Here is an 18,511-nt window from a genome sequence, read left to right on the forward strand (position 1 = left end):
TTAACCCTACCACATTCATCTGCTGTCCCCAAGCCACTTTGGTGATGACCATTGCAGGAACCATGCTACAGCAGCTCACTCAGCCTGAAACTTCTCTTATTTCAACTATGCAATCCTAGTGAAAGCAGATCAGAAAAAGGTCATACAGCTATTTGCAGCCCCACCTAGAATGTGCTTCACATAAAGACAACCTAATCTTACAGATTCCCTGCCTTCTGGATTCCCCATAACTTTTAAAGTTCTCATCCAAGAATGCAAAAGGGTTTCATGACCCAGTGTGCTTTATTAAGCTATTAAAAATAAAAAATAAAAGGCTTTGAAAGAGTGAGGAAGGGAATCAGGAGAATTAGAAAAAAATAAAAACCAATATTAAAATCAATATCTAATAAAAAATAAAAAAGTAATAGTAATATACAGTCTAATCGCTAGAATACTAGGATATGTACCATGTGTACCAGTGATACCTAACAGGAAGAAACTACTAGGCCTGATCTGGGGGAAAAGAATTTCCCACTATATTTTTCCAAGTATATTTTCATTTACCAAGTTTTGAAATCCAAAATTTCTTCCTCATTTCCTAATGGAATATTTTCACCAGATGCAAACAGACCGGGCTCGTCCCACCCCTCCTTAGGAAGGCCAATGCTTTGGGCTCCCTTTGCAGTGACTTCTGGATGTCAGGCTCCTGCAGAGGCAAAGTCTCGTGCTCAAGTCAAACCCATCAGGAAAGCTTTGCGTGGTCACAAGCACGATGTGAGCAGGAGAGATTTCCCCCAGTTGTCATATTACCCCTTCAATTTTGTTTCTGAGCCTCTAAAGCTTCCTGTTCAAGTCAATGGTGAGCACCCCGATTGGCTGAGTGGCCGGAGCTGGGTAGCTACAGGTCAAGGCAGAACTGTATTCAGAAGCACAGGGAAGAAAAGGGATGTACCTTTGGATGGCAAATCCATTGCAAACGCTCACTGTTCTTCCACTTTTTCCCTTGAAAAATACCTGAGCTTGCCAGGGAAGGCAGTGTAAAATGAATGGCTTTTTCATATTTGTTTTTTTATAACCTAGGTAGCCCAGGAAGTCGGTATGACTTATGAAGGACACTCTAAAATGAGCCATTTGGTTTTGATACACAGGCACAAGCCAACAAAAGAAAAACTCTTGCAGGAATCTATTTATCAATAAAATATTTAATAAACTTATCTGTACAAAATATTAAAAAGGTTATTGAAGAGTATACAAGAATACTTATTTAACAAATATATACTGCTATATAATATATTCAAGAAAATATAGATTGCTGTTTACAGTTCATTTACAATCCAATATGTACAATCTATTTAAATTTTAGAATACATACAAACAATGCATTTACACCATCACTTACAGAACTGTCTTCTTTAGAGATATTTCACACACTCAAACCTTGGAAAGCTGAACAAATACATGGATAGTTTAGAGGCACACACAGGGATACAAGTATTGCTTCAAAAAATTAACTACTAGAGATACGGCTATTGGGAACTTGAGTCCTTTTTCATTTATTGATATTTTCCTTTCTATTCAAAGGAAAGAAGACATAAATAAAACCATGACTGACCAGCAGAGAGGCTCGTTTTGTCAAAAGAGCTCCAGATAGTCTTGACCCGACTTCAGAAAAAGAACAGGCACTGACAGACTATGTGGTAATTCGGCAAACTGGATATACAAGCACGACTGGCATTGCCCCAGGCTGCATCTAAGCTGGGGAGCAGGTCCTCCCTACACAGAAGTGCCTTCAGTTCTTGGGAGCAGCGCCTTCACCAGCTTTGCCAGCAAGGAGCAGGAGCATGACATGGGGCCAGTGACTTCAGGGGTCAAGGCTGGATCAAACCCCACAGCTAAGGTTTAAGAGCTTAATTTTCAGAGGCACGGCGCTTCAGAAACTCAGACCTTTCTTTTGGGGTACGACTTACATCCCACAGGTTAACCTGCTCACGTGGGGTGAATATAACCAGGGTGGTCACCCCCTCCCTGCCCAAGGAAAGTGCCCCAGTCTCAGCTGACCACAGCCAAAGCAACCACGTCACTTCAGCACCTCCTCAGTGACTAAGGCCTCGTGCCTCCACGAGCAACCATTCCTTGTCCTGCCCTGTGGAAGTCCTTTAATGGCCTGCTGCTGTCAGCACTACGGGTGCTAGCCCTCGGCCTAGGGACCAGCAGGGAGCAAGGCAGCCCTAGGCTCAGCCTCCTTTCTGTTCCCCTCCTCTCTGTTCTTCTAGGCAGGGTTGAGGAAGCAGAAAAAACTTCTTCATGGAGGAACACCATGGAGAATGCTGCCATCTCTCCCAAGACTGAGACCAAAGCCAGCGCCACAGCACTCAGTGAGGCCGGGCCTTACCCAGTGTCTTGTTCCTGTTAATCCTCCACTAGTGGAGACCTGGGTGACACCACTGAAGGTTCATAACACAGCAAAGTGGAAAGTTTCCATTGGGAAAAGCACCTGAACATCTGACTCATCATGAAAAAGTCCTTGCCTCCCACCACCTTCAACCCCACCAGACCTGTGGCCCTGCAGGCCCATGCTCGTGGCCACAGATGGTGCCTGCAGCTCCCTCAGCCTTCCCGTCCTCACTTTCTCCACTCCCCAACCCTCTGCTCCCCATTCTGAAAACCCAAAATATGAACACAAGTATCAAAACTGAAAAACGAGCTCACAAAATATCAGACTGGATGCTAGAGTGGCGATGACAGAAAAAAATCGGGGGAAAAAAAAAAAAAGAAGAGCAAAACCTGCTGAAAAATGGCCGGGTTTCGTTTGGGGCCATTTCTGGGAATAGATCAAGCTTTGGTTTAGGACGTTTAAGAGTAACGTACTTGAAAATGCTTTGCTGCCTAATGCTTCCTGCTCTACTCCACTCATCCTTAAGATAAACATGGGTGCATCAGCCTCTTGTGCTTCCCCCCCACGGCGTAAACCAGGCTCCTCTCCAGTACAGCCAATTCAGGAGGACTGCTCTGATACCAGTACCAGCAGAAGGGAAAGCAGGACCTACGTGTGTCCTGAGGTGCAAGGCTGTAAAATATCCTTCAAGATGTAGGGTGGGGTCCTTGGTTAGTGTTTTCTACCAGCAAGAGTTCCAAATTTTGGTTGTTTTTTGTTTGTTTGTTTGTTTTAAAGGTCCAGGACACTTGCTGATACAGCATAACTAACTTTCAGAGAGAGCTTTGCATTTCCATGTACATAGCAATGCACTGTGTTATGAATAAAGAGCCTTAAAAGAGTAAGGGCAGATGGTTTTGTCATGGAAGACATAAACCAACGTATAACAAAACCCAGCGTGTTAGATGCACCAGCCTGGTACAACACCTCACTCTTACCAGAGATCAGTTTGAAGACAGGAGGGGCAGAAAAACTCTCCCCCCACGTGCCTGCGGTTACGTGGGAGCCAGCAAGGTGACCACCACTAAAAAAACACTTTAAGGTTTGTGGGATTGGAGCCTAAAACTGCCAACAGGAGAAGTGGCTGCTTGCTTTGCAAAGGGAGTGTGACCAATAAATCACCGCAGACCTTCCCAGCTTTCCCCAGCAGCGAGAGCTGTGCAGTCAAGATGTGAGTTAAAATCCAGATGGTGCAAACGCACACAGAACTGGCTGGCACTCAGGTTTGAGCAGAAGGCAGGCTTGGGGTCTGCTCTTTATGTAAAGTGGTACATTGCCAGTCTTTTCCTCATGGGTACGCCAAGCATCAGCAAACAGCCAAGGAGGACATCGTTGCTCCATCTGCCATTGCTGACCAGAAGCACGGCTGCTGGCATCGATGCAGCAATGCCAGGGCAAAGCTACAAACATCCATTGCTGTGCCAGAGGATATTCATCTCCCTTCTACATCTGGTTTGAAGCAGGATGCAAAAAGTGTGGGGGTGTTATTTTAAGAGAATTAAAAACCAATTACTAATTTTTTAAAAAATGGAAAAGAAAAATGGCAAAATCAGCATTTCCTGGGAAACCTTTTTGGGCCAGAAGTCACCATGGGCACTCAGGCAGTTAAATTGGGCACAAAACACCTAGCTTCTGCCTCTCCCTGCTTTGGGACCCCACCACGCTTAAGCACAGGCTCTGGTTTTATAGACCTCAACGAGCCTAAGGCAAGGCACATGCACCAGGCTTGGTCCGACCACGCACACTTCCCCAAATCCCAGCTCAGTGCTTTCAAATCGTTTTTGGGTCACTCTGCAACCTTCCCTGCTCCTAAGCCATCACCACCCCATGCAAGTGGTGGAGCCCACTGAACACACACTGTTCTTTACAAATGCCTGATATTTCTAGCTTCACTGTAATTATAGCCTGCAGTTAAAATTGGTGCTGGAGGTCAGACAAATCCTCCAGCAGAATATATTCTGCATGGAATTGGTTGTTGTCTTTTTTTTTTTTTTTCCTGGAAAGGTTGTATAAATACTGCAGATTGGGAACCTATAATTCTCCATTCAAATCACCCCGAGCCTACTGAATTCACCTTTGTCCATGCTCAGCCTCTCGTCTCCTATTTATAATGCTTACATGTGCTCGAAAATCAGCTCGGACAGGAGGTGACTGATCAGAAATGCAATTTTACTGGATGGTTTCGATGACTTTCCCCCTTGAGAGTAAGCCCCCAGCAGGACCTAGCCTTACCTATCCCAATGTAGAGATCTTCACCAAAAAACAACGTGCCCGATTTAGAGAGAGGTGATTGATTCCTGCATGGGCAAAACCACAGACAGCATCGTCGCCAGCACTCTGCACTCTCCCCAAAAACTCCCTCTTCTCATTTATTTCAGTGATGCAGGCTGGGAACCTTCAGCAACCGAGCCACAACTTCTCTCCCCAGGGTGCTGATGTGCCCTCGGACACGGCTTCCCGTCCCACCGGCAGGGGACTGAGGCTCACAGCAGCCCCCAGCCCGCGGGGCTGCCAGGAGCTGTGTGTATATATGTGCATATATGTGTATAGGTATATATATCTTGCCTGGTTTTGAACTGCCCAAAAACCTCCACCGCAAATATTTGGAGGAAAGGGGAGGGAGTAAAAGAAACAAAAACATGAAAAATTAAAAAAAAAAAAAAAAGAAGTTTCAGCAGTGAGAAAACCGACAGGGATTGAAAAACGTGGTACGGGGAAGCTCGGTGACTCTGTGCACACCATGGTGCCAGCCTCCTCCTGCTGTGATTTCTGCTGGCACTAACACTGAGCCCGGCGTGAGACCTGCCAGCCCTCCCCGGCCCCTCCTCACCACGCGGGCTGACCACAGTGGGAAAAAACAAAACAGAAACACCAGCAGCAAGAAAAGCTGCTGGCACGGCCATGCTCCTTGAGATGCCCCTGAGATGGAGGACGAGGAGCTCGACAGGAAAAAAAAAAGGAAAAAAAAAATCAGCAGGGATTTTTCTCCCCCAAAGCAAACTCCTGTAGCTAGTGAGCACCGATATTTATAAGGCAAGAGCTCGACCACCAGCAAAAAAACAAATTATCCATCCAAAGCAAAACCTGTGCAAACCCATCCCTGACCTATGCCAATGTAGCCACGAGGCCGAAGCTCAGTACCAAAAGCCACCAAGGCAGAGCAGAACCCTCACGGCTTCCCACAGCTCCTTGCCGATGCCAGGTTCTCTGGTTTGAAGGCATGATTTATGCTCAGCTCCAGAGTTCCTGAAATGCTGCAGTCCTCTTAGCACAGCCCAGAGCACCCTGCTCTACCCAGCTCAGCTGTTTGCGAGTTAAAAGTCTCTTTTTTGGTGGATCCGGGCTCCCTTAGGGGAAGGGGAGAGGCAGGGAGGGATAGAGCTCGCTGTAAAACTGGTGCCAGAGGAAGGTGGGGTGGAGCATGGCCTTTTTATAGCCAGATTATTTGGAAAAATAAGAACCCAAGCTAAATGGCTCTTCCCTGGGGAACCTGGGGCTTTGCTTCTCCCCAGATACACCGAAGATGTGTCCTTTTACACTCTGAAAAGAGAGCTCCCACCACCCCTGCACCCCGCTGCCACGGCCAGAGGGCGATGCTGACCCGATGCTGTGTCCCTCCCACCTTCCTCCGCCGAGGCAATTTGGCAGAAAACCCCAAAACTTTGAGAAAGAAGCTGTCTGCAGGGAGGGTCTCCCCATCCCTCCCAGGCTCACGGCCAGGGCAGCCCCGGGAGGGCAGGGGGCTCTTAGCTTGGCTTTTGGGAAGGCACACACCAGGATGCGTATGTATATATATATATATTTTATATATATATATATATTTCTACTTATATATATAAAATGGGGCTGCCAGGCGGGGCAGGGAGGGGGAGAGCTGCAGAAATTGCTACCTGCAGCCGCACGTCTCCACGACCATGTCCTCGTACTGCTTGTAAACCACGTTGTTCCCGGAGTCTATGTAGAGGATGCTGATGGGGCTGAGCTTGGAGGGCACGCAGCAGCTCGGGGGGGTGGACTCCGGGTCCATGGAGTTCATCAGGGTCTGGATGATGGCGTGGTTGGTGGGCTCCAGGTGGGAGCGCAGGGGGAAGTCGCAGACCCCCTCGCAGTGATACGCCTCATAATCCAGGGGGGCGATGATCCAGTCGTCCCAGCCCAGCTCCTTGAAGTTCACGTGCAGGGGCTTCCTGCTGCAGCGGGTCTTGGCCTTCTTCCCGTGGCCTCTGCCCCCGGCGCGGCCGGCGACGGCGGCGGTCCTCCTCTTCCTCCGCTTGGGGTACGCCTCCCGGCCGGGATCGGGGGGCTCCAGGAACGGGGGGCTGCCCAGAGCCTTGATCTTATCCCGGATCTCCTTGAAGAGGTTCTCCTTCCTCTGGGTGCGGGAGAAGGCCACGAGCAGGGCTCGCTCGTGGGGCTGCGGCCGGGGCTTGCTGAAGCCCAGCTGCCGGGGGGGCAGGAGCCGCCCCGACTGATCCGACACGATCCTCAGCAGGAAGCACAGCAGCTTGCCCGACGGAGACCTCTCCCTGCGGCCCCGCAGCGCTTCCCAGACGTCGAACACCTCCCATCTGGAGGAGCCCGCGTCCAAAACGTCTGCAGCCCTGGAGTCCAGCAGCCGGGGCTCCTCGCCGTCGCGGCTGGGGCAGGTGGAGAGGAGGAGGTGGTGGAAGGTGCCTTCGGGGGACAGGGCCAAGCTGCGGTTTTCGGGGAGGGCGCGCAGGACCCGCAGCTCCGCGCCCGTCACCTCCTCTGCCTCGGGCAGGCTGGAGATGTCAAAGAGGTACCGCTGCTCGGGGGTGGACAGGGAGGCATCTGGAAGAGATAAAACACACAAACCAAAAAAAAAAAAAAAAAAAAAAAAGAAGAAGGAATATAAAAACCCAGCCAGCTGAAGCCAAGCTCTTGCTGCAGAGGCGCGAGGAGCGAACAGGGGAGAAGGCACGCTGAGCATCCCAGCGGGGAGGGACGCGGCAGTGTGTCCCAGCAGGGTCACCCTGCCTGGAGGTGGTGGGAACAAAATGGGGAGGAGAAGGCGGGGAGGGAGGGAGGGAAGGAGGGAGGGAGGAATGGAAGCGGCTCCCTGTGTCCCGAGGTGTCCTCTGCCTCCTCCTGAGCGTTTCAGTGCCCCCAGCTGCGGGGCACATCGCCGCCCCGCACCCGTTTTGGCATGGGAAGCCCCCTCCGACACCGCGCGGCGCAGTCCCCAGTGCGCAGGCTGTCACCGAGTGCTCCTGCCCTTTGTCCCCCCCCCTCCAGCCCTCGGCCATGCCACGGAAACTGCCGCAAAAAAATCTCCTTTTCCCTCGCAGGCAGGGCGCGCCCGTCGGGGATGCTGCTTCGGGGTGTCTGACGCAGGAGCTGACAGTGAGCCCAGCCTGCTTTTGTCACTATTTTTGGTGGGTCCAAAGCCCAAACATGGACTCGTGCAGTTTCTGGTACTGATTAAATACACTAGATGTGAATTAAAAAAAAACAAACAAACAAAAAAAAAAAAAAAAAACAAGAAGAAGCGGTGGCAGAGGGGAAGATGAATGAGTTCTGGGAGGCTTGGTGTTTTGTTTTCTCCTCTCTAACCTGACCAGGGCGTGCAGCAAACGCCGCTGCCGAGCCCCAGCCCCGCGGTTACCCCAACCTGTGCCCGCAGAGCCCGATGCCCCCGCGCCACAGCCCGCACCGTGCTCCTCGTGGGAAAGACTTTTCTCCCCGTCATTTATTATTATTATTTTCTCTTAAAGCAGCTCTAAAACTCCTGCGAGCCCAGATAAGGAGATCCCTTTCAAGAGTGCATCTGGTTTCGTTTTGCGCTGCAGCTCGCAGGGCACTGCCCTCCCTCCCGCCGGAGCATCTTCCCCCGGTCCCCGCTCGGTCCCCGGCCGCTCCCAGCACCAGCCCCCTGCCCACACCGCCAGCAGGATGCGGCCCCGCAGCGGGCAGGGGGCTGGGGGGGCTCCGCACCCCAGCGGCACCCACTGGATTGGGGGGGGGCTGCTTTTCCCTTTGGCTTTTCATCGTATTTCGATCGGGGGGCTCTGATTTAATGTTTTTTTGTGTTTTTTTTTTTTTCCCCATGAAAACTTCGTCGGGAGGATGCGATGGGCACGCGGGCATATGTAAAAATACATCGTTAAGCGCGCCTGTGCGTCTGTTCGATGCTTAGCGTTAGATCTGGGGGCGTGAAGGGGGAAAAAAAAGGGGGAGAAGGGGAAAGGGACCTCGAGGCAGAGCCCCCCGAGCAGCCGCACTCCGTCCCCGTCCCGGCCCCAAAATCTCCGCACCCCGCACCGCAGCCCCAGCGGCATCCCCGGCGCCACCCCCGCTGCCTGAGCATCCCTACCCGCACCGGGCCGGTCCCCGCTCTCCCCCAGCCCCAACCCCGTCCACGACCCCGTTCGCCACCCCCTGCATCCCCCCCCCCGGCCTTTTTCGGAGCCCGATCCCCGCGCACGGCCCCGTTCCCTATTAAAACACCGCGGAAGGGGCGTCCCGCACCGCGCACAGCCCCGTGCGCGCCCCGACGGGGGGGACCCCGCTCCCCGGCAAACCCCATCCCACCGCACCGCCCCGTACCCGAAACGGGGGACCCCGCTCCCAAAAGGTCTCCATCCCACTGCCGAGACCCCACCCCACTCCCCAGAGAGCCTCATCCCGCCGCGGAGACCCCATCCCGGTCCCCAACGAGCCCTATCCCATTGCGCAGCTCCCATCCCGCTCCCCAAGGAGCCTCATCCCACTGCGCAGACCCCAACCCGGTCCCCAGGGAGCCTCATCCCACTGCGCAGACCCCATCCCGCTCCCCAGGGATCACCATCCAGCTGCGGAGACCCCATCCCGCTCTCCAAGGAGCCTCATCCCACTGCGCAGACCCCATCCCGCTCCCCAACGAGCCCTGTCCCATTGCGCAGCCCCCACCCCGGTCCCCAACGAGCCCTGTCCCATTGCGCAGCCCCCGTCCCGGTCCCCAACGAGACCCACCCCAGTCCCCAGCGACCCCCATCCCATTGCGCAGCCCCCACCCCCCCACTCCCCACCGCACCGCTGCGCCCCCGTCCCGCTCCCCACCGCTCCCCATCCCCCGGCACAGCCCCCTTCCCCCCCCTACAAACCCCATCCCATTGCGCAGCCCCCACCCCCCCACTCCCCACCGCACCGCTGCGCCCCCGTCCCGCTCCCCACCGCTCCCCATCCCCCGGCACAGCCCCCTTCCCCCCCTACAAACCCCATCCCGCCGCGCAACCCCCCCCCCCTCCCCCCCCGGCCCCCAGGGCCACCCCCCGGCTCTCACCGCTGCGCCCCCGCTCCGCGAAGCCCGTCACCGTGGCGGCGGGGCGGCCGGCACCCCGGCGGGCGGCCAGGCGCTGGTAGAGGGCCACCATGTAGTGGTGGGGCACCACGGTGCCGTTGCGCGGCGGAGAGGAGGAGGAGGAGGAGGAGGAGGAGGAGGAGGAGGAGACGGAGGAGGAGGAAGAGGAGGAGGAGGAGGAGGAAGGCGCGGCCGCCGAGGGTCGCGGGGGGGACGCCGCCGGCTGGCCGAGCACGGCGGCTGCCTCCAGCCCCCGGCGGAGGCGGCAGGCGCCGAGGAGGCAGAGGCAGAGGGCGGCGGCGGGGAGGCGCATGGCGGCGGCCGGGGCGCTCGGCGCGGTGCTGCTGCCGCCGCCGCTCCCCGCCGCCTTTTGAGCATCGTCCTTCGCCCCGGCGCCGCCGCCGCCGCCGCCGCCGCCGCCTTCGCCGCCGCCGTCGCCGCCGCCGCCGTCGCCTCCCGCCCGCGGCGCCCCCTGCCGGCAGCGCGGCCCCGCCCGGGCGCCGCCCCCGCCCCAAATCCTCCGGCCCCCCCCTCCCTTTTTTTCCCGCCCCCCCCCCCCCTTCTTTTTTCTTCCTCCCCCCCCCCCCCCCCCCCCGTCTTTGTCCGCAGGTGAGCCTCCCCCCCTCCCCCCCCCCCCCCCGACGTGGTTCCTAAATGGGGTAGGGGGAGTCGCTAAAGTGCTCGGAGGGGTTGGGGGGGAAAAAAAGGGATCTGAAGCTGCAGCCTGATTTGGGATGGCTGAGAAAATGGAGTTTGTATGTAGTGGGGGGGACCCTAAGCATGCTGATAGAGGGGGTAACGGAACGGAGGTGGGAACCGCACGATGCAGGGTGAGAGTTATTTGGGGTGGGGGCACCTTGTTGTGGGGAGGGGACACCTCCAGCACTTGCTTTGGAGGGCAGCCCTCGGTGCCAGGCTGGAGGGGACACCCATGCCGCCCCCTCTGCCATTTGGGTAGGGGAACCCCCCAACCCCAACCCAACCCCAACCCCATTACCTACCCTAACCCCAACCCCAATTCCAATCCCAACCCCAACCCCAACCCTAACCCTAACCCCAATTCCAACCCCAACCCCAACCCTAACCCTAACCCCAATCCCAACCCCAACCCCAATCCCTACCCCAACCCCAATCCCTACCCCAATCCCAACCCCAACGCCAACCCCAATCCCCGAGCACTTCGGGGCAGGGGGTTTCACCCCGCACTGCTGAGGATGCAGACCCCAGCCGGGGGACCCACACACCGGTGGCCCCGGGGACCCTCTGCCCGCCCCGGGACACCGAGCCCACAGCAAAACAAAGCCCGGCCGGGCTGCGGGCTGATGTTTTCCCTCACACGGAGGGTTTCCTTGGTAAAATTCAGATGTTTCCTTGGGTCTCGATTAAAATAACAATGTGGGGTATTTACTAGGATGTTATTTCAAGTCTCTTAAGTCCCTGGTTATGTCTGTTGCGATTTCTCCGCAAATACAAAAACAAGCGCTGTGATGATTTATTGGAAGGAATGTAGGTGTTTGGCCAAAACAAACACGGCGTTTTTCCTCCCCCCCCCAAACAATCGCTTCTCACGAGCGTTGTCACTCCGGCCTCTCGCATTTCTTTCGGCTGGGGTTTTACAGGTGCTTTGGGCGCGGGATCACCAGCGGGTTTCTAATGCCAACCGGCGGATTTGCTCCGTCCGTGCACGTAGCGGCGAGGAGCCACCGCAGCTCCCGGGACAACGTCCCGGTTTGCACGCCTCGCACACTTGCACGGTCTTCGCTCGCCGTTTGCACGCCCGACACGGCTTGCACAACGCCCGCATGGCATTCGCATGGCTTCAGCGGTGTTTGCATGATGTTTGCGTGGCTTCTACGCTTTACTTTTGCACGCTTTGTCCAGTTTGCACAATCGTCACCACTTGCCCAGCAATTTGTGACCGCCAGGAGCCCTCACCTGGCTGGAGGCAGAGGAAGGGCAGGCTGAAGCCTTCACTGCCTGCTTTTCACCCCTTGTTAAATCCCATCCCAAAGACATGAAGGTGGAAAAGCCCCATCCTGTCCCACACCTCCCATCCCTAACCCTAAACCTTCCCCACCTCCACCGGTGGCCCCACACCGACGGACCATGCCCCACGTGGGGGCTCCCGCTCCCTGGGTTTGTTCGGGGAAAGTGTCATGGTCAAGTGAAAGGGTCAGGGGAAGGATGGAAGGGTGTGAGGGGAAGGACTGCTGAACTTTAGAAAATACCCGGCATGTCCATCAGGGCTTCTTGCAATTAATTCTGGAGCCTCCTGCCTGGATTCCTCTCATCCAGACCATTTCATGGGCAATGGTGAAAGGTGCAAAAATAATGTCTGTCACTCGTGAGGAACCCCCAGCTCCTCCAAATTCAAGGGGATTGGAACCATGACTGCATTTTTCCCGCCTATCATTATAAAAAAAAAATCTATTGACTCAGTGGAGAGCCTGAGTTTTCTCTTTCCCCCGAGGCTTTTTCAGCCCCAGACCAGCACCTCTGTTCAGTGCCAGTCCCCCCCACGTGCTGCTGGGTTCCCACCTCCAGATCCCATCCGAAGGCACGAACACAGGCACACGGACACCCACACAGCCCCAGGTGACACACACGTGGGCACACAGAGCCCAAGGAGTAAATCCTGCCCTGCTGTGCATCCCCCAGCCCTTCCATTCCACCACCCAACATCTGTGGAGGTGCATGAGCATTGATCTTCCCATCTGTTCTCCATCACAGCTTCTTCTAAACCCTTTTGGGCTTGAATTTGCACCAGCCCAGCCCAGCTGCAGGAGGTCCCCGAAGTGCCCCTGGTCCCACACGGTGCAGCCCCAGCTCCTGCCCCAGCCCTTCCCCGCTCCCCCCTCTCTCTGCCGCGCACAATTTCACGCTGGCAAAGGGCCACCTTCTACCAGCCCCCTTCCAAAACCAAATTAGCACGCTGCTGCAGCAGCAGAAATTGGAGAGGAAAGGCTGGAGTTTTATTTTACAACTCAATTAGCAAGTTTATGCAGAAAAAGCACCCGTATAACCACGGGAGATTCGACGTCCGCTTGACTCCACCGGCAGAGACCCGCTCCTCCCGAGGGCGCTCCCATTGCTGCAGGCACAGCGACGTTCCCCGGCCCACGGTGGCCCTCTACCAAGGTGGTGAGGCTGGCTCCAGCCCTGCTTCCTTGCTCCACCCCTTCTTTACTCTTACAAATCCTCCAGTACAGACTGAAAAACACAGCCCTGAGATGTCCCACTGCACTATTCGTAACATTAAATGAACCAGAACCTAAGGTGAAGATAAAGGGCTGCATTTTCCTCGCCTGTTTCCCCAAGAACCTGTCCCTAATAACGCGAAGCCAAGGTTTGTGTGCCAGTGAGAGGTCCTACATCATACCACGGTCTCTCCCTTCCTTCCCCAGACACCGGTTGGGTTTTTGGAAGGAAGGGGTGCTCCTGCTAGACCCTCTCCGTCCCCCGTGGTGGTCAGGGGGCCTTTGCATGTGAAGCAGATCCCCGGTTTGCTTCTATGCCGCAGGGCTGAGTCCTGGCTGGGGTGGACTCTCGTGCCACAGCTGCACCCCCTTTTTGGGACTGTCACTGGCACAGGGGGGGGCTACCCTGCAGGTGCTCCTCACCAGAGGGAAGAGGGAGATACTCGGTTGAACCAGGAGGGCAAACACCCCACCAGCCGTGGAAGGTGAATTCTCAGAGGAGGAGACGGAGGCACAAAAGACATCCTCGAAGACTAACCATGAACCTGGTGGCACAGCCACAGAGCCATGTGTCACCTTTCCTGTCATTGGCATGGTTTGATAGCACAAAAATAAACTGCAGTGACAAAATTCCTCCGCGCCTCACAGCCGGAGGTGTTTGTGGCCGTTTCCACCAGCCAAGCCCAGTGGGGCTCCACCAAATTTTCAAGTCTTGAGCAAGTTTCCAGCAGTCACAGTATTGATGCTTGTGGGTATTTGGACGAATATGTTTTCATGTAGCGACCGTGCAAGAAACCTCTTGTGGCTTCACTTAAGAAATGTCTTATAATGAGAGGGCTGCAAGTGCCGGCAGGGCCAGCTCAGCAGGTAACCAAGAGTCAGCATCATTTGCTTTCCAAATCTCCTAGCAAGTCTTTCCAAAACTTATGGAAACCGAAGCCAAGCTGATTTATTTATTTATTTTTTTATTATTTCCTGATTGTCCGCGCAGTGATAGGCAGGGAAGATAAGGCAAATCAAGGTATGAAGTCAATGCGTGTAACATCAGGATTCCAAACCCCGTAGGGCTGCTTTCCTTCAGGCCAGAGACCTCACATCACTGCAATCTGGATGTATAAAGCCGTGCTTGTCTCACAGCACTTTCTGCTTGCATGCTGTGCTGTAGGTAAGGGACAGGAGACATGGAAATGCCATGCTGAGAGCTCAGCCCTCCTGGAAAAAAAAAAAAACCTCTCCTTGAATTAGGCTTTCCATTCCCCTTGGGGAAACCTGTCATGTTCAGCAGCTGGCCAGCAGGGTCTGGCATAAGCCACTTGAAGACAGCAAGCCAAAATGCAGTGGAGAGCCCAGTCAATTTTTTAAAAGCCCATTTGTTTTTGAGGAGCGCCGAGCCAGCAGGTCGCTTGCCAGTGCCCCAAACCGCAGCTGCTGGGCCATGGGTACAGAGGTAGCCCAGGCTGGCATGTGGCTGGGACTCACCTCTCTTCATCCGGGCTTTTTTCTCGGTCTGATTATTCACCTTCCTCCCACTTATAGCTGCTGGCAGGGAGAGCGAGCCCTCCAGACATGGCTCCTACAGCGTTAACGGAGGAGCCCAGCCGAGGGAGCTGCCACAGAGGTTTTGGTCTTCCCGCACAGAGCCACCTCCGCTGCCTCCCCATCCCCACCCGCCCCATGTGAGGTGCCACCAGGAGAAACGCTCTCCTGCAGCTAGAGGGTATCGGCTGGTCCCAAAGGGGAGGCCAGTCTGGAACAGGGCTTTCCTGTGGGCACCGAGGGAGCCTAAGGAAGCACCGTACACAGCCCTTCACCACCATCTCCCCAGCTCCAGCAGGCTTTGTCCTTGCCGCAGCCCTGTCTGCCAGACCCAAGCCCTCTGCTCTCTCAGCCACTGCAGGCTCAGACCACTGCCCCCAGGTCTAACCCCCAGAGAGAGGAGCTCCCCGCTGTGGCCAGACACACCACCCCTGCTCCTCTCTTTTCGACCTCCTCACCAGAGCTGTGTGCCCTTGCCCGGTGGCCTGTGCTGTGTCCCACACCACGCAGGTTTGGCTGGGGCGCTGCTTAGGAGAGGTGCCTCTCCCCTGAAAGACCCCACAGAGCCCACGGGACAAACCGAGGAGCTCAGAAGACTCCTTTTTACCACCACACCAACTCCTGGGCCTCTCGAGCAGAGCAGAGGAGGAGAGCCCCTCCCAGAGGACCATCCCCACGCAGCCCACGGAGCTGGGGCTTGCTGCGGTGGGACCGGAGCAGGGGGGAAAGCTCCGGGCTGGCAGCGAGGGACATCTCCCGGGGCAGGAGCACCACCTCCCGGCCAAGGGATTTATAGCAGCGAGCCGTGGTGGAGCCCAGACGTGCCCAGGTCGTAGGATCAGAGAATCATTAAGGTTGGAAGAGACATCCAAGATCATCTGGTCCAGCCATCCCCCTACCACCAATGTCACTGTCAGTTGCAGGATCAGCATCTTTACCTCTGCATTGTCGCACCTCTGTCTCAAAAAGCCCCCAAGTTAATAAATACATAATAATATTATATATATGTAATATAAATATGTAATATATACGTAATAAATACATAACAATATAATATATATATTATATATAAGGTTATAATATATATATATATTTGAAATCACAGCAAAGGGACCTTTACACAGCCTTACTATATAAGCTTCACACAACTTTACCGTAAACAAGCTTTTCATCCATGTATCTTTGCCCAGTACAGGTATTAAGAAGAGGTACGTGCAATGTACTAAATCCCACAGCCCCTGCCCGTTTTGTGCTCCCACTGAAGCTGAAGGCTCCTGGGCAGGCACAGCCTGTGCAAAACCACACAGGCCCGTTAAAGGGTGGGATTCCCAATCCTATTAGAGGGTGGGATGCCCGTTACAGGGTGGGATCCTGTTAGCAAAGACCTCTCTCTGCTAACACGGTACGATGGCACATGGTCCTGGCTGCGTACCTACAGCTCCTTGCAGAGCCTACAAGCTGGCGTGGGCTGTGCTGACTTTAGTGTATAGGTAACATACATTTCTGCCTTATCTATTTGATGCAGGCAACACGCTCAGTTTGCCTTGCCATCCCACCTGTTCCTACCTACCAACACTCACGTGCTGGCCCAGGCACCTGATGCCATCTCAGATGCTTACTCGTGAGACTCCCTGGGTGCTGGCAGATCTGCAGCTGCTCTCAGGAAAGAGTTGGTCTGCCCTACATCTTCCGCCTTCTCTGCCAGCACCATGTGGATGTCTCGGGTGCCTTGCAGCCTGCAGAACAACCCCAGGTGCCTATTTAAACACCTGAACAAAACGTGTTCCCATATGAGATGATCATCAGAATTTAGCAGAAAAAATACATGTGATGCATCTTCCTGGTATAGAAGAAATCCTTCAAGACCACACCACTGCTTGTGGGTCATGTCAGTAGTGTATTGGGAGTTCTGGCTATTTCTGTCATTTACACATTGGTCCCACCAGGTCAGTAAATCAAAATCTGCCATTCTGGGCTCCTCGCTCTGTGTCCACAATGAAAGAGCAGCTGGAAATGATTTGATGTGGTTGTATGAAATGAAATGAAATGAAATAATTGTCTGGCAGGCAGCTACTGGTTTGCTAACAAGCGCTTTGCTCCTGGAATAAGGAGGTGTTAAATTCTGCCCATATCCTTCCTGCAACACCTCACCCTACAGTGTGGATTAAGTCTGGGCTGGCTGTTTTAATAAGAACCAAAGACACAAAGAGACTTAAGGTCTTCCTGGGCCTTGCTGATTTAGTGATTTGGAAACTGCAAGTGAATCCAGCTCTGAATCTTCTCAAGTCTTTACTCTGTACAGTGAGGGCTGTACAGTATGTGTAGGACAGGCTGTAAATGTACAGACTGTTAAGTCTTCCCATGAGTTCTCCAGGTGGACACAATTGTGGAAGCAGAACTAGCCACTTTGGCTACATCTATACAAGCAAATTAAATGTTTGTACGACCACTCTTTGGCACCAAGGTCAATTGTTGTGGACTAGCCCACGTCCATATGGTTAAACTCTCCCAGCCTCCAAGCCTGATGACCAAGCACAAGCTGTTGGGTGGGAATGGGCCCTGGCCTGTGTTAACGACTGAATTGCCCCAGGAACTGCTCAGCAGAGTCCTAGGTTGAAAATGTGCCAGGGAACCTTTTACCAATGTCACAGTGCTGACAGCAGTGTCAGTCCTTGCTCCCTGGCATTGTTTGATTTACTTGTGCAAATGGTGCCCTGGAGATGCTGGAGGCCAAAGCAGGGTAGCTGATGAGCTTCTCTGTTGGAAATCCAGCTCTTTCCAGTGCAAACTCTTGCCTTCATTCTTTTAAAACTTTATTCCAGCAAGGCTGGATTGAGCCTTGCATATCTGATAACCAATGCTTTCTTTTGAAGATAGAAAGGTCCAGACCTTCGGTATTTGGTGGGGAGCTGAGAAGTCAGCTGGGAGGGCAACAAAGAGCACTCCCCTAGAGATGGATATAATAAGCCACCTCTGGCCAGGACCATGGGACAACAACACTCACTCCCATTTTAGCTTCTCCATCTCTCTGGTAATGGGTCTTGGCCTGCTGCTGCAGGCAGCTTGGGTGAAAGATTAAGGAAAAACTATAGGTTAATTTTCAGCTTTGCACTGTTCCTGATGTTCCTGAAGGAGTCTGGGGAAGGAAGAGCACCTTCCATGATCACTTGACCATGACTCCTGCATCTCCCTTTCAACTCTCCAGATCAGCACGGCCCAGACCAATTCACCTGAGTGTGTAACGCTTTGGTAGCATTCACCATCCTGGTTTTGTAATTGTGTCTTTGAACACCTAGGTGCCTGCTTTCAGCAGAGGCTCGAGTCCTGTGATGAGGGATTAGATACATATGGTTGTAGGACCAGCTAGAATAACATGGTCTTTCAAGGAAACTTCACTTCCATTCTTCTCAGTTTGATTGTTTCTCTCAGCAGGTGGTGGTTGCTTCTCCTTGCATTATGGGCAGCTGAAAACTTAGCTCAAAAGAAAAATGTCAGAAGTGTATGCTGCGCCACTGTAGCATAAATGGTTGCATACATCTCTAGAGTTGTATTTTCCCCTATCTTTCTGAAGGACCATCATCTATTTCTATAAAATCTCCAACACCCATATTGTATTATTTTAGTAGTTGCTGTTTTGAAGGAGTAGGTTAAGGAAGCAGGTGGGGTGGATTCATTTCAACTGCAGATCTACAACATAAGTGTGAGATTTGCTAGACACTCATCAACTGTATTGCTCTCTTAGCTGCAAAGACTGTACTGACTTGATTTTCAGTTACTGTGATAGACACATATATATTTAATGAGGGCACCATGAGGTGCCATCATTTAATGAGGGCTCATGAGGGCACCAACATTGCAAGACCTACTTTTAAGGTCATGAATTTCTACCTTTTTGGCCTCATTCAATTGCCTACACATGGACGCTGTAAATTGAGATGTACATCATCCGCATGCCCTCTATGGCCACTGGATAAAAATAGGCACTTTTAGGGGACAAATCATCACATCTTGAGGTGAGCACCTGAAGCGGGTCACAGTTCTTCCAGAAATCTCTTTTCCCAGAAA

The 18,511-nt window shown here is 53.6% G+C and overlaps 1 protein-coding gene across 1 annotated transcript; it reads right to left on the reverse strand.

The window, feature by feature from the left end:
* Positions 1-1,176: 1,176 nt before the first annotated feature.
* GDF7 (growth differentiation factor 7) lies at positions 1,177-10,026 on the reverse strand. Its single transcript, XM_035560102.2, has 2 exons — positions 9,696-10,026; positions 1,177-7,225 (listed from the first exon to the last, which is right to left on the reverse strand). The coding sequence occupies exons 1-2, from the start codon at positions 10,024-10,026 to the stop codon at positions 6,300-6,302; spliced, it is 1,257 nt and encodes a 418-aa protein (XP_035415995.1). The 3' UTR covers positions 1,177-6,299.
* Between the last annotated feature and the right edge of the window lie 8,485 nt (positions 10,027-18,511).

The sequence above is a fragment of the Cygnus atratus genome, chromosome 3 (assembly GCF_013377495.2).
Source record: "Cygnus atratus isolate AKBS03 ecotype Queensland, Australia chromosome 3, CAtr_DNAZoo_HiC_assembly, whole genome shotgun sequence".
NCBI classification, from domain to species: domain Eukaryota; kingdom Metazoa; phylum Chordata; class Aves; order Anseriformes; family Anatidae; genus Cygnus; species Cygnus atratus.

Coding starts and splice junctions, on each gene's coding strand:
- GDF7 (XM_035560102.2), bottom strand. CDS start 10,026: ATGCGCCTCCCCGCCGCCGCCCTCTGCCTCTGCCTCCTCGGCGCCTGC. Junction 7,226..9,695: donor CGCGGAGCGGGGGCGCAGCG/GTGAGAGCCGGG, acceptor TATCTCTTCCAG/ATGCCTCCCTGTCCACCCCC.